Raw genomic sequence first — 15,804 nt, 5'->3', positions numbered from 1 at the left:
AGATAGTGGAAAACCCCCGAAATTGACCCCATTCTGGAAACTACACCCCTCAAGGAATCTAACAAGGGGTGCAGTGAGGATATTGACCCCTTGATGACGGGCACATTTGAGCCGTGAAAGTGAAAAAATGAAATTTTTTACTTTCACGTCACATTGTTCCACATTTGTGCCCGTCACCAGTGGGGTCCATATGCTCACTACACCCCTTGTTAGATTCCTTGAGGGGTGTAGTTTGCAGAATGGGGTCACTTGTGGGGGTTTACCACTGTCTTGGCAGCATAGGGTCTTTGTAAATGAAACATGGCCCTTGAAATCCATTCCAGCCAAATCCAGCCTCCAAAAGCCAAATGGCGCTCCTTCCCTTTGGAGGCCCGTCTTGCGGCCGCAATGCGCTTTATGTCCACATGTTGGGTGTTTCCGTACTCGAAACAAACTGCTCTACACGCTTTGAGCTTTTTTTCTCTTTTAAACCCTTGTGAAAAGGGAAAAAATCAAGTATAGACCAACATGTAGTGTAAAAATGTTTTCATTTTTACACTAAATCATTGACCTAGACTTGGTTTTTTCATTTTCACAAGGGGTTAAAAGAGAAGAAACAAAACAAAACGCGTAGAGAAATTTCCCCCGTGTACGGAAATACCCCACATGTGGACTTAAGGCACTATGCAGCCGCAAGACGGGCCTCCAAAGGGAAGGAGCGCCATTTAGCTTTTTGGGGCTGGATTTCGGTAGAATGGATTTCAAAGGCCATGTTGCATTTAAAAAGTCCCTGTTCTGCCAAGCCAGTGAAAACCCCCCACAAGTGACCCCATTATGGAAACTACACCCCTCAGGGAATGTAACAAGGGGTGTAGTGAGCATATGGACCCCACTGGTGACGGGTACAAATGTGGAACAATGTGGCTTGAAAATGAGATATTACATTTTTTACACTATAATGTTGGTCTAGCCTTGAATTTTTCATTTTCACAAGGGGTTAAAAGAGAAAAAAAGCCACAAAATGTGTAGAGCAATTTCCCCTGAGTCCGTAAATACCCCACATGTGGACATAAAGCGTCATGTGGGTGCAGGGCAAGCCTCCGAAGGGAAGGAGCGCCATTTGGATTTTGGAGGTTGGATTTGGCTAGAACAGATGATGAATGCCATGTCGCATTTATAGAGCCCTTGTGCTGCCAAAACACTGGAAACCCCCCATAAGTGACCCCATTCTGGAAACTACACCCCTCATGGAATCTAACAAGGGGTGCAGTGAGGATATGTACCGCTGGATGACGGGCACATATGTGCCGTGAAAGTGAAAAAATGAAAATTTTCAATTTCATGTCACATTTTTCTACATTTGTGCCCGTCACCAGTGGGGTCCATATGCTCACTGCCCCCCTTGTTAGATTCCTTGAGGGGTGTAGTTTCCAGAATGGGGTCACTTGTGGGGGGTTTCCAGTGTCTTGGCAGCACGAGGGCTCTGTAAATGCGACATGGCCCTTGAAATCCATTCCAGTGAAATCTAGCTTCAAAAAGCCAATTGGCGCTCCTTCCCTTTGGAGGCTCGTGCTGCGCCCCCTTGGCACTTTATCGCCACATGTGGGGTATTTCCGTACTCGGGAGAAACTGCACTACATGTTTTGTGTCTTTTTTTTCCTCTTATCCCTTTGTGAAAATGAAAAATTGAAGGCTAGAACAACATTTTAGTGTAAAAAATAAATTTTTCTTTTTTCACGCCATATTGTTCGGAAAATCTGTGAAGCACCTGTGGGGTCCAAATGCTCACCGCACCCCTTGTTACATTCCTTGAGGGGTGTAGTTTTCTAAATGGTGTCCCTTTAGGGGTGTTTTTTAGGTTTTGGCACCCCAGAGCCTCTGCCAACCTGAAGTGGTACAGTCAGAAATGACCAAATATAATGGAGCCATTGAAATGCACTAGGCGCTCCCTTATATCTGAGGCTTCTGGTTGCGTCAAATAGAGCAATATTGCCACATATGGGGTATTTCTATAAACTGCAGAAACGGGGCAATCAATATTGGGGTGCATTTCTCTGATAATAGGTTTATAAATATGAAAAATATTGGATTACAATAAAATCTCTGCACGGAAAATTAAAATTTTCAAATTTCTTACACACTTAGCTTTTATTTCTGTGACTCCCCTAAAGGGTTAAAACACTTTCTAGATATGCTTTTGCAGAGTGTGGGGGGTGCAGTTTCTGAAATGGGGTGCTTTGTGGGGCTTTCTAACATACAGGCCCCTCAAATACACTTTAAACCTGAACAGGTCCCTAAAAATATCTGATTTTGAAATTTTACTGAAAATTTGGAAATTTGCTGCTTATGTTTTAAGCTTTCTATTGTCTAAAAAAAATGAAAGATCGTTTAATAAATGCCGCCAACATAAAGTAGACATGTTGCTAATGCTATTTAATATATAATTTATGTGGTATAACCACTTTCTGTATACGCAAAAAAGTTTCAAAGTTGGAAAAATGAATTTCTTTAAAATTTTTCACGTTATTTGGGTTTTTTTCATAAAGATTTGTTATAAGTATCGACTCCAATTTACCAGAAATGTAAAGTACAATATGTCACGAGAAAACAATCTCAGAATCAGCCGGATAGGTAAAAGCATCCCGAAGTTATTAATGAATAAAGTGACACTGGTCATATTCATAAAATTTGTCTCTGTCATTAAGGCCATTTCAGGCTCTGTCCTTAAGGGGTTAATGCTGTATGGATATCAAGACATGATGTAAGAATTTGTTCATTTTGTTACAGTTATTTTATTCTTTATTTCTTCTCAGGGCGATTATGGTCCCCCGGGATTTCCTGGGCTTCCTGGATTACCTGGGCCCCCAGTAAGTTGTTACTTTAGGATTTCTATAGCTCTGTGAATATGCTGAATTTGTATACCAATGATTACAAAGTTCTTTTTGTTATGAACACTTTTGAATTAATGTCATCTGTTTTCTTTTCATTTGCAGGGATTCAGAGGACAGGGAGAGAAAGGAGAAAAGGGTATTCCAGGCCTACCTGGACAAAGAGTGAGTTACATCTATGTCTAGTGTGCTACAGTACTTATCAGACACATGCATATCACATTTACAACCAGAAAAGTAAAGTATATTGTATCAGTCATTCATCCCTGTTTCATGTTCCACAATATATCAGATGTTAAATAATGGTTTGCTTTAATACAGTGGTACCTTATGGTAATGTCTGCGCACATTTCCTATAGTAATTCCCATATAGAATTGCTAATAGTAGGAAACACTGACTATATTGTTTGTCTCAAAGTGGGGCAGTTTACTAGAGTGTACTATTACAACTGCACCAGAATCCCCTTTTTGGGATCCGACAAAAAAAAAAGTTAATCAGTTTCACAATTGTATTCATGACATATACTTATACATATACATATGTCCTGTCAGTAGATGGCAGCTGAGTCAAAACTTTGGTGAAACTATCATTTGCAACTTTTTAACACTTTTTACTTTGTTGCTTTCAAATTGTATCAAATTGCCTTGTGATGTATGATGAAGATAGAGCCAAGCATTGTTGGGGCTGGTTAAGCTGTTCGTAAAACTAAAAATCCACATACAACATGCATAGTATTTTCAGTTCAGTGCAGATTGCAGCACTATGCTATTCCTAAAGAGGCTGAATACTAGATTGACCAACACAACGTCTATCGGCTATCACATACACACCTCTTCTACCATCAGTAGTTTCATAATCATTATTCCTTCTTTTAGGGCTTTCCTGGACAAGATGGTCTCGATGGCTTTCCTGGTAACAAGGTACTGTACATAATTCATTGATATATAGGGATGTACCCAAAATGAAACAACTTGGTTTTTCGTATTTTAGAAAAAAAGAAAAGGTGGTGGGGATTTGATGTGAACAAAAGAGGAAGGAATTAAATGGAGGAGGAGGAATTAGAAAGGCAGTGCTTTTAATAGGTGTAAAAGAACATCGGGGTGCTTATATTTATGTCAGCAACCTCCAGAGATATCAGCAATGTAAGGTCTTTGGTGACTGCTGGACCATTCCCAAGCATTAGGAGAAACAAACATTTAAGCCAAAGAGGCTGCTGTTTTATGGTTTTATAGTAGGACTTAAATTTGGGCGTTAAAGCCAATGGTTAGATGGATAAGATGCTGAAAGATGACTTAAGCTGCTGTTCTCAAAACATTGTTCATAAAATAGATGAGAAATCTACAGCCTAATAACATGACCACTCATGGTACACCAGTGTACATGTAAGGCAGGGAAGTAATAAAGCACATAGTTGGGTAAATCAGACGCAAAAATGGCTGTCAGGTGTGATCGGCACCAAAGGTCCCATACCTTTCCAAACTTAGAAGGACATTTTCTGTGTATATATATTATCCCCTCATAGGACAGTGCGTTATTCACCAGCGAACTCCATATAGATTTATTGTGGGGCATCCTATGTATCCACCTAAGTGCAATGGTTATATGGGCCAGTAACAAGGTTTCTTTAAGGAATATACACAAATGGTGGGTCCATACCTTCACACTCACGAGGTGCTGGGTTTAATGGAAAGAGTTGGTTAGTGAGAGAATGGGGAAACAGTATGTATATCTAATAGTGCATCTTAACACAAAGGTGTGTGTTTTATTTAGAAAAAAATCGTTATATAGTTCATAAACTTAAAGTGAATGTACCACCTTTTGGCCAAAAATTAGACTTACTTACCACCCTATTAGCACTACTGCAATGAATCAGCTGGTGTGGATCTTTTTTTAATCGGTTGCCTGGAGGCAGGCCCGGCACGAGAAATTCAAAGATATCTCATTACACACCTGCGCCTTCCTGTGACACGCGCCTCCTCTTCTCATTAAGACATGCCTCCAATCTCTCTCAGTCCTGCCTCCAGTTTCTGCCTGGCCCAGCCTGTCATTGTGCCGTGATCTCCAGCACTGTCATCAGAGGGGGGTATGAGCCTGTAGTACATTATCTCCAACACTGTGATCTCCAGTGCCATCATCCGAGCGGGGTATAGTATGAGCTTGAAGGACCCCGCTCTGATGATGGCACTGGAGTCACAGCACAACGACACAATGAGAGAGATTGGAGGCATGTCTGAATGAGAAGAGGAGGTGTGCACACGGGGAAAAAGGGGAGCAGATATTTTTTAACTACTCACGCCTTTCCTGCCTCCAGTTCAAAATGAACCTCATTAGCATTTCGGATGACAGGCAAATAAACTTAAACCAGGCAACCAATAAAAAAAAAAATATCCACACCAGCTGATTTACCCCAGCGGCACCGATAGGGTGGTATGCAAATCTTATTTTTGGCCTTAAGGTGGTAGCTTTGTTTGCTGGAACCCTACTGTGCTTATCCAGAGGAAGCCAAAAACACTTCTGAGGTGGGTGCCAATTAGGGGAAAAATTAATTACTGACCCCACATAAAGTGACTGTGATAAACTCCTGGATAAATATCCTAGCTCCAGAAAGCTAGTATCCATAACAGAACATTTTTTAACTCTGTCCAGTGAATCGACCATCAAAACATCATATAGCAGAGAGTTCTATAGTCTCACTGCTCTTACAGTAAAGAATCCGCATCTGTGCTGGTGGTAAAACCTTCTTTCCTCTAGACATAGAAGATGTCCCCTTGTCATGGTTACTTGCAAAGGTGTTAAAAGATCACTAGAAAGATCTCTGTAGTGGCCAATCATATATTTTTATAATAATCTCCTCTATAAGATTTTTTTCCCAAATGAAATAACCTTAATAACCCTATGATCATTTATTCCTTCTGATCCCAGCAAAACAATCAACAATGTGCAATTACACTAAACAATTAGTGAACAAATGTGGAACCTTAGCAAACAAATGTGGAATTACAGCGAATGATTCGATTAACAATAATTTTAGGTTCAGATCTAAATCAATCATCATTGACATACGAACAATTTTTCGATCGTAGCCTGCAATTACACAGAACAATTATCGTTTAAATTCAAACGATATAACGATTTTTCGTATGATAATCGTCCGTTGTAATAGGGCCCTAAGTCTAATAACTTGTCATGGCACCTCAGGATTTGCAGCAATGTGTAGGCTTGGTAATACCACATATAAAATTAAAAACATCCCCCCATAGCATATACGTAAATCAGAATAACCCGTTTCTCAGTTTTACTTTTACCTATAATGTTTCCAATAGCTGCCAAAGGATCAATGTTATTCACCTGTTATTTACGTACCATGCTGTACGTCTCAATACCATACTCATATGCTCAATACAATACTGAGCATCCATCTACAAGTCTATGTGATTTCTTTGGGATGAATTACTCATATCTTTGTGTTACCACAGGGTCAGCCTGGTCTTCCTGGTTCTCCTGGATTTGAAGGCTTTAAAGGAATGAAGGTAATAATCTTCCTACTACTACTATTATATCTCCTATTCATATTCAGTATAGTATGCGGTACTGACAACTGACACATATAAGGTGATACAAAAAAGAGACATAGCATGAATATATATGTGCCCAAGTTATTTATTACAGTCAGAGCAGTTTTAACCAGTTTTTGTCCGTGTTCTAGGGTGAACCAGGAGACGTAGGTTTTCCGGGAAGTCCAACATATATTAATGGTGGTGGAGGTCTTCCAGGTAATACTGCTATTTTAACCATGGTCTTTTCTCTCTCTCAAAATTACCTCAAGATCACCTGAAAAAGGAAGACCTAAAAGTCCCCATACACTTTATATATATAGAAGGTCAACCAAACCCATCGCTGGATGTCAGTATAAGGAGAATGAGGGCTTTTGCTCCACTGACAGATAATGTGATGGATTTTCATTGCCTATGTTTTCACCTATGTTTGCTATAGACAGCATATTTTGAATAATATGTACATATTACAATGAGTTAGCCCTTTACATGCTGATGTTTGGGTAAATGCATTGAAATTAGTACAGAAGTTTATAACACTGTTTATAACATATGCCATAGCATTGTCACTGATAGTATTTACAGTTTTGCAGCATTTGCAATCCCAAATTAAAGCCAGTACCTAGGGGTGCCTTTACACAGAGAGATTTAGCTGACAGATTTTTTAAGCCAAAGCCAGGAATGGATTTGAAAAGAGGAGAAATCTCAATCTTTCCTTTATGACCTGATCTCTGTTTATAGTCTGTTCCTGGATTTGGCTTGAATAATCTGTCAGATAATCTGTCTGTGTAATGGCACCCTAACAGCTTTCCAGCATTTACTCAGCTGGTAACTAATATAAAGGTCTGATTGAAGGAAGTTACATAATCTTGTATACTCTTCCCACAGTTTCACTTGCAGATTATAACAGTGAACACTGATCATGTTGTCAAGAGAAGAAAAAACATAGTATACATTGTCTTTTAATTGTTTCCCATATAGACAAGTGACTTTTTAAACACCTCATTGTAGGTCTTCCAGGCGATCCAGGTTCTCCTGGCTTTAAAGGCATATCAGGGGATAATGGACTCACTGGTCTTCCTGGTCTTCCTGGTTCACCTGGGTCTCCAGCATTTGGAAGAGGTAAGAATTGTTTAGTGTCGAAACCAACCCGCTTTGAGCAACTTGTCAGAGCAGGCACATTGACAAATGGGCTGATTTTTGATATCGATAGTATTTTAAACTCCCTTACCCGATTTCTACCTTTTTTAGGTTTTCCTGGTATTCCAGGATTTCAAGGTATTCAGGGATCTAAAGGAGAAAGAGGAGACCCAGGAAGACCAGCTTATGGACAAAAGGGGACCCCAGGAAGAGATGGTCCACCAGGGCCCCCCGGTCAACAAGGGCTACCAGGACCCCCAGGTAAAATTTGTGAATATAGAGTTTACCTTACAGAAAACATGATCATTTTTAGTGGAAGTCTCATCATGAGGACTCAGCTCACCATGCAGTCTGATAATTTCTATAATTACACCTTGTTACATATGGCCAGCCTTGCATTGACAATTGCCATATAATGTGGTCACAGTACAGTTAGATTGTTACTATTGCACACCTGTAGTTTATTGGACATGTAGAAATGTATTCTCGCTAGCTGATACAATTTCATACACCTACATTCTAAATGAACATGCAATATAATTATTAATTGTGTCATTTTTTCTCTCTTTTTTTTTTTTTTTTTTTTGGCTTATTACGCATCTTCATTTAGCTTTTCGTCCACAAAGACTAGACAACGGTGCTCCTGGAAGACCAGGAGAAAAAGGATCACAAGGGCCACCGGGCAGATTTGGAACCAAAGGATTTAAAGGTGCCAGTTTATATTACTTATATTACATGTATCTGTATCACTATACTGAGATGGTTTACAAAAAGTCAAGATATCCCATTTTTTTATGTACCGATGTAGCCAGGGTTAACTTGATCACAATGACGCATTTAACTCGACACTCTAATTGACTTAGCATAGCTCCCTGACACAATTGTTGAGTTAGGAATCATGTTAACCCTGGCTACATCTGTATATGGATATTTGGAGAACAGATCTTAATTCAAACAGTATATAAAGATAAAGGTTGGAAAGACTACATGAAGATTAGCCATAAGTGGTCAACCATCATTAAGACATGAATTGCCCTGTTGGAGCCTAGATCTTAATCCATTATATGTGGTAGGGGGATTTGGAGCAGTAGAGTAAATCTTTTTTTCTAAATTATGTCAGGGACTGGTAAATTATTATAAGAAATGCATGCTGGAGATTGTTGCTATAAGAGTTGATATACAGTTATGTATGAAAGAAAGTTAGTTATGTATGAAAGAAAAGGACATATCTGTGATTTATTCTATGCAATAACATGTTAAGTAGATAAAGCTATTTCTGTGCATCAGGATTTCATAAGCCTTTGTGTTTTGTACTTTCAGGGGACTCTGGTGACTGTGCCTGTGGTGGTGGTATTAGTGGCAAAGGAATACCTGGAGATCAGGGACCAGCAGGCCCACCTGGAACTGATGGATTTCCTGGATTTGGGGGACCACCTGGTGATCCTGGCAGAAGGGGATCGGAGGGCCCACCAGGAACTCCTGTAAGCAGTTTTTCTATAGCTGTAAACATTGAGGGGTAATCTGTTTTACAAAAATGTAGGTAAGAAATTATTAATGCTGCAAAAAAGGATTTATTCTTGAAAATATTGATACATAAATTATTATACACTTATAACTGCTGAGCCCTCGAAGTGGGTTTCCATGATCTTAACATTGATGTCTGTTAGTGCTTGGCATAGACATTGACGGGGGGCACAATTATCAGACTAAGGGTCTGCCGCTCTTGATCATGTATGACTATGATTGGAACTGCTGCCTGATTCTAAGGCTGATCATCGGCTCAGATCATCAGTTTCGCCACACTTGTATGTATGGCACTATGTCTGTGTAATTAATGATAGGTCCTTGGCGCTGCCCCATTGATGCTGCTCATTGGCAGGGGTCATTATGATCAAACATCGATGTATAAACTATTAAAGCTTACATTGTCACTATTTTTTAAAGAAGTCAGGTGCTTTAAATTTTTTTTTTGAAAAGGCAGGAACAGGGGGAACCTAATAAACCATCACTACTCACCTCTACTGTGCTTCTCTAGGCCTGGATCGCTGCTCCATGACCTCCGCCAGCCTTTAGAATTTCTTCTCAGCTAATTACAACCGTCTGATGGACTGTCCGCTCAGCCAGTCAGTAACTGGGGCGGAACACCGCTACAGTCACTGATTGGCTGAGCGGGCAAATTCATCAACCGGGTTGGCATTTTCCCCCGTGTTGTGAGATCATCACAACTCAGTGGTAAATGCCTTCTGACGGGGGTTGCGCGGCGCTTCACGGGCACATGGAGAGGTAAGTAGTGTTTGGTTACTATGATCAGCCCTAGCCAGATTTCTCCTTTAATCAAACATTACATACATTTGCAGTTTAATAAATAATATCAGAGAAAAATGCTTTTTTGTTCTCTTACCAGGCTTCTACCCCTTCACCCACCCACCCCGACCCCCATTTGCTAGAAAAAAAAATGCTTAAGTCGTCCTTGTTAAAAGATGGACTAACAGGTCATCGAGAGATCAAGTAATACACTGCTTATACAGGTCTATGAAGAGGGAGGAGAGAGGAAGAAAATGAGAGAGTGAGAAAGATTGAAGAGAGATAAAAGCAAACAGAGACTTTTTAGAAGCAAACAGAGACTACACAATTTACTGTATTAGATCTCAACCTAGTGCTTGATTCATAGCTTAAACTGTTCAGCACTGCTTTATAATGTCATTCATGCTGCTGCCCAGTGGCGTCGCTAGGCAGTTTTATCCGGGGCTCCTGCCCCGGATAAAATGCCTGCTGCCCCGAATGTTTTCTTCCCCTGCATTTCCTATAGACTGTCAGTGAGTGAGTGCACTCACACTGACTCTGACTGTCCCGTGCAGTCAGAGTCAGTGTGTGCCGGTGCAAGCTGTTATCTGACTGGGCCCTGGTTCAGGCACTTACCCAGTCAGATGCCAGCCAGTGCGGGCACACTGCACACTGAATGTGACTGTCCTGGCCCCGCAGCAGGATGTGCAGCAGTCAGTGAGTGCAAGCTGTCATCTGATGGGGCTCTTACCTTACCCAGTCAGATGACAGCCAGTGCTGGCCCCTGCTCCTGGAGAGGCCCAGTAGGCTGCCTCATGCTGCAGTCTGGGATCCTGCTCCCTCCACATAATATGTTTCCTGCTGTCCTCTGCTGTCGGGAGGAGGGGCGGGAGGACACAGGAGAGCCGGGACCATGAGGAAGAGGGTGGCTGGACAGGAGCTGAGGACAAAAGTAAGTGTCTATGTGAGTGTGTGTGTGCCTGCCTGCCTGCCTGTCCGTGTATGAGAACTGTGGATGTCTCTATGCAGTGTGCAAGTGTATGTGTGTAAAGTGTGCTTATGTATGTAAGGTGCACAGTGTGTGTAGTAAACGTGTAAAGGATGTATGAATGCGTGTACAGTATACGATATATGAGCAGTAAGTGTATGCATGTACAGTATATGATATATGAGCAGTAAGTGTATGCATGTACAGTATATGATATATGAGCAGTAAGTGTATGCATGTACAGTATACGATATATGAGCAGTAAGTGTATGCATGTACAGTATACGATATATGAGCAGTAAGTGTATGCATGTACAGTATACGGTATATGAGCAGTAAGTGTATGCATGTACAGTGTGTGCATATGGTGTATGCATATGTTTCCAGTATGTGTATATATGTGCAGTATGTGTATATGATGTATGTATATGGTGTATGTGTCTATATGATGTATAGAGTGTATGCATGTACAGTGTTGGTGTATATGATATATGTATATGGTGTATGCATGTATTGTATGTGATGTATGTGCAGTGTGTTTAGGGTGTGTGTGTATGCATATGGGGTATATATGATGTATACACAGGGGGACTAACAGCAGGGGATATTAAACCACCTTTGATGGCGGCTGGGGGGTGGGTTTGATGGGGGGTGGGGGTGGCCGCTAGGTGAGGTAATGTGTATGTGTGGAGGATGGCTGCCAGATGAGGTAGTGTGTGTGTGTGTATGGGTCAGGTGGGGTAGTGTGTGTGTGTATGGGTCAGGTGGGAGTAGTGTGTGTGTATGGGTTAGGTGGGAGTAGTGTTTGTGTGTGTGGGGGGGGTTTACTGCAGGCAGAGAGGGGGAAATGTATTACTATGGTGGATACAGCAGATGCATTATTACTATATAGGGGAAAAAGCAGGGGACATACTTCTTAGAAATGCTTTTACTTGGCAATTTTTCACCACTGGGGTGTACTGCTACTGGTGACAGTGACCCTGACAGGAGCCGAGGCCAGGTGGCTGCCTCTTTCTGCTTAGCCACAGTTGTTATGAGTGGCAGCAATAGAGCAGGGCTAATAGAGCGGTCATTGAGGTTACTAACTTCTGCACTGGGCTCCTTCGCTAACCATTTATGACGACACTCAGAGGGCCCGGGCCCCGGATGTTTTAGGACCCTAGCAACGCCCCTGCTGCTGCCACTGCTTCCTAAGGTATGAAGAGAGACATAGAAGAGCAGGATACCACCTTCTGTATGTCTGCAGTGTATAGGAACCATCATAGAGATAGACTAGTCTCTACCCACTATATGACTTGTATATGGCATGTACAAGTTACACAATGCCCAGAAATAGGAAGTACCAAATGACAGCGTATCCTAAAAGGTTACCTGGAATGACAGGTATACTTTAGATCTAGAAGACTTCATTAAAGAGGTTTTCTGCGCTAGTATGATTTATGGCCTGTTCTCAGGATAAAATGGTAGATAAGCCCCGGCACACTTTGAATATGCAGGTGAAGATTTTTATTTACAGTGTAGGTTGAACAATGAAGTTTTAACTCCGACCAGAATTAGCAGAGAGTACAGATAATGAGACTGTAAACCCTATGGGATAAGTAGCGACATTTTGGTCCTGCCAGGACCTTCTTCAGGCCATATGGTCTCTGTGTTATGTGGTACAAAGGAGTGTGATTCTGGTGGAGTCCACACTCCAGGTACCTCCTTTACTTACCCTTACACATGCTTGCCAAAGTATTTTTATAAATATAAAATAAAATTCTTCCATGATAAATTCTACAGTCATCTCCCTTTTATCTATTTACTTGTGAAAAACGGTAAACCTAAAAGGTATCACTGCATGTGCAATTGTCTGAAATATTAAAATATCATTCTTTTAAAATGTTTATGGTAAACTTTGCAAACAAAATTAAATACTAAACCCCAAAATTGTGTTTTTTTGCCACATCACATCTAAAAAAAAAAATAATAAAAAGTGATCAAAAATTCCCATCTATACCAAAATGGTAACAATAAAATTTGCACATCACAGGCTACAAATTGGGTAGATGTAAAAATAAAAAATACAAATTAGGTATTATTGTAATTATCCTGATAATACCATATCCAGGAGTACATATAATAATAGTTTTACCGCTCAGTGACCACCATAAAACAACCGTGGATGACACATATACTCTGCATGCCCACAGAGCTTAAATGACTTATTATATTGTTATCCTTAGGGATCTCTAGGACAACCTGGTGCTCCAGGTCTAAAAGGGGAAAAGGGAGATCCAAGCTTTCCTTCTGGCAGAGGCACACGTGGAGACCCAGGATCTGTTGGTCTTAGAGGCGCCCCTGGACTTCAAGGAAACCCCGGAAGGGATGGGCTGCCAGGACTTGCTGGTCGAAAAGGCGCACCTGTAAGCTTTCACTGCCTTTTGGATGTATTTGAGCATGCATTAATGTATATATAATAAACTTTAAAAAAAACTTCCTTAATATGATTGAGATTTACATATTACAGCCTAAGGCTCTGTTCACACTACGTGAAAAACACGGCCGTATTTCATAACAACGGCCATAGTTGTGCAAACAACGGCCATTATTTGTGAAATAACGCCCGATACTTGCGCAATTACAGCCGGTGTGAACCTGGCCTGAAGGTGCCCATTCATAGTTGACAAAACTTGGCGGACCCATCCAACTCATAGAAGAATGAACTGATCTAATGGCAGATGTTGGGATTAGCTACATTGGATTCTTTGTTCTCATGAGAGATAAGCCGCTACCTGACAGGTCTAGCAGCAACTTATTCCCCTCTTTTCATTGAAATAAACTTGCATGCCTGGAGAAGTAGCTGTTGACTGAGCGAGCAATTAGCTAAAAGTTATTCCATGTTTTTGGCCGATGTATAGCTTAGTGATTTCTTATTAATTGTTTTACATATCAATTACCAGGGCGATGGTGGAATAGGCAATCTAGGGGAGAAGGGTTTTCCAGGACAGCCTGGTCAGAAGGGAAGTCGTGGAGAAACTGGTCTTCCAGGTGTTGGCTTTCCAGGTTTACCTGGTTCACGTGGGCTTCCTGGTGACCCGGGTTTGCCAGGACTGGATGGACGACCGGGTGATCCTGGACCTCCTGGTACGTAATGTTATAAGTCTTTTGTGTAATTACTAATTTTTTTTCTCAGTATTTAACGATTAATGACTTTTGGTATTATAAATTGTAATGTTATTATTTACTATAGAAATATACAGTAATCTAAGATGATTTTCCTGTACAGATCGACTCTTGTCTGAGGTTCTCAATTAATGTTATTTCTACTAAAGACAAGTATTTTTGCAAAAGTGGATACAATACCCATAGAACTTTTAACTTTTTTTTTAGGAGAGCCTAAATAAATAGGTATGATCTTCTAATGAAAAAAAAAATAAGAAGGACTATGTTCACACAACGTAAGCTTCGCGGTAATCATGGGCGTTGTTGCAAGGCTGTGATTAGTACGGAACTTAAGTTGTGCTGCAGGCTGAGGGAATCCCGGGCAGAGTGTATACACATGGTATACACTCCAACCGGGATCCCTAGTAGCGTAGTAGGAGAAACTGACACCGACAGGAAAAAACCCTGTCAGTGCACACTATGGAGGGAGCAGCTCCGGCTGCACACTCCATTGTGTGCAATGGAGAGTTCTGATGCGGACGTGCAGGGATGCACTCGCATCAGAACCAAGTGGCGCTAAAGATCATCCGGCCAGTACTGCAGTGATAATCTTTTCAGAGACCGGCCGTTCCGTGACCAGGCGGGGTCACGGAAAGGCCGGTCTCTTACAAGGTGTGAACATAGCCTAAAGCAGCATTGTCCTACATTATACATTATTGGTTTTATATTTATATGCCCCATGGTTCTGTATTATATACAGTATGGTGCATTATATTTAGGGTAGAATATCTCTACAATTTAGCAATGGATGGAACACGACACATGTTTTTCTTGCTATATACAGTAAATCTTACATAAAAAAAATATGTAAATATGATGCGTGGACATAGGTCCATAGACTTCTATCGGCATCATATTATAGCTGTATACAGTAAAACAATAATTTGTTAGATGTGAATGAAATAATAAAATGTATTAAATGTATTGCTCAGTGACAATATATGATTTTTAACCCCTTCCTTTCTAGTGCCTCTCCGTCAGTCAGAATAACCGGTGTATTGCTTCCATATGATTCAGTGTTGTAATGTTTTCGTATGTGTTTAGCCATTACTTAACAGCAGGACGTATTATCCCAGGTGCTATAAGGTGATAGACGTATGCTCTGCTGCTTTGGGAATCCTTTCCAACATATTCAGTGCTCTCGGAGGGTCTGCTGTGGTCTATGCTTCTCAAACTTGCATTTTTTAAATAACGTTTTGAACCTACTCTTCCTGCTTTTGCTTTTTTAATAAATTATTTTCAGTTTTCTGCTTTTGCATATTTAACTTGTGAAACCAGCCAAATATACTCACTACAATGGTGATGTGTTAGTAACAGGTTTATAGAAATACGTCTGATCCAGGTGTGCTAATGGCATAAAGGCAAAGCCATGTCAGTAATGGAAGAATTATATGTCATTTAAGCCATATGGGAAGAGTTACATTATGCTGTAAAACATTATATGGAGGGTACAGCACCCACTTAGGGTATAAACGCCACAGCTTCAAGCTTGGGAAATACGGAAGAACTTTATAGCCTACAGACAATGACATCATCATGTGGATATGTGAATATATTTGTGCTGCTGAAATGCTTTCTCTCTTGAGGGATTTCCTGACCTATGTCTAACCTGTCCTCCTTTGCTTAACTGGTATAGGTGACTGCTGCTGCGGGGACAATGTTGGTAATGGAGACTTAGTCACAGAGGGAGGTGAGAGGATAGATCCCTGAGGTTGAAGATAAAGACAGCCATGAGATCCATGTGATCTCCTGGTGCTGGGTAGAACC

At 40.9% G+C, this 15,804-nt stretch overlaps 1 protein-coding gene across 2 annotated transcripts in view; it reads left to right on the top strand.

The window, feature by feature from the left end:
* Nucleotides 1-15,804, top strand: part of COL4A6 (collagen type IV alpha 6 chain) — a 190,583-nt gene that overhangs the window by 137,759 nt on the left and 37,020 nt on the right. The window contains exons 14-25 of one of the 2 annotated variants that reach the window (XM_069942625.1): nucleotides 2,793-2,846; nucleotides 2,973-3,032; nucleotides 3,744-3,788; nucleotides 6,345-6,398; nucleotides 6,575-6,641; nucleotides 7,434-7,544; nucleotides 7,674-7,823; nucleotides 8,173-8,271; nucleotides 8,883-9,043; nucleotides 13,059-13,238; nucleotides 13,776-13,959; nucleotides 15,674-15,727. In XM_069942625.1, the coding sequence (XP_069798726.1) occupies nucleotides 2,793-2,846; nucleotides 2,973-3,032; nucleotides 3,744-3,788; nucleotides 6,345-6,398; nucleotides 6,575-6,641; nucleotides 7,434-7,544; nucleotides 7,674-7,823; nucleotides 8,173-8,271; nucleotides 8,883-9,043; nucleotides 13,059-13,238; nucleotides 13,776-13,959; nucleotides 15,674-15,727 (1,219 nt within the window). The remainder of the gene's footprint in view (nucleotides 1-2,792; nucleotides 2,847-2,972; nucleotides 3,033-3,743; nucleotides 3,789-6,344; nucleotides 6,399-6,574; nucleotides 6,642-7,433; nucleotides 7,545-7,673; nucleotides 7,824-8,172; nucleotides 8,272-8,882; nucleotides 9,044-13,058; nucleotides 13,239-13,775; nucleotides 13,960-15,673; nucleotides 15,728-15,804) is intronic. The other variant, XM_069942626.1, reaches the window with a different exon arrangement.

The sequence above is a fragment of the Dendropsophus ebraccatus genome, chromosome 10, assembly GCF_027789765.1.
Source record: "Dendropsophus ebraccatus isolate aDenEbr1 chromosome 10, aDenEbr1.pat, whole genome shotgun sequence".
Lineage (NCBI taxonomy): Eukaryota > Metazoa > Chordata > Amphibia > Anura > Hylidae > Dendropsophus > Dendropsophus ebraccatus.
This window is presented reverse-complemented; position numbering and strand designations above follow the sequence as displayed.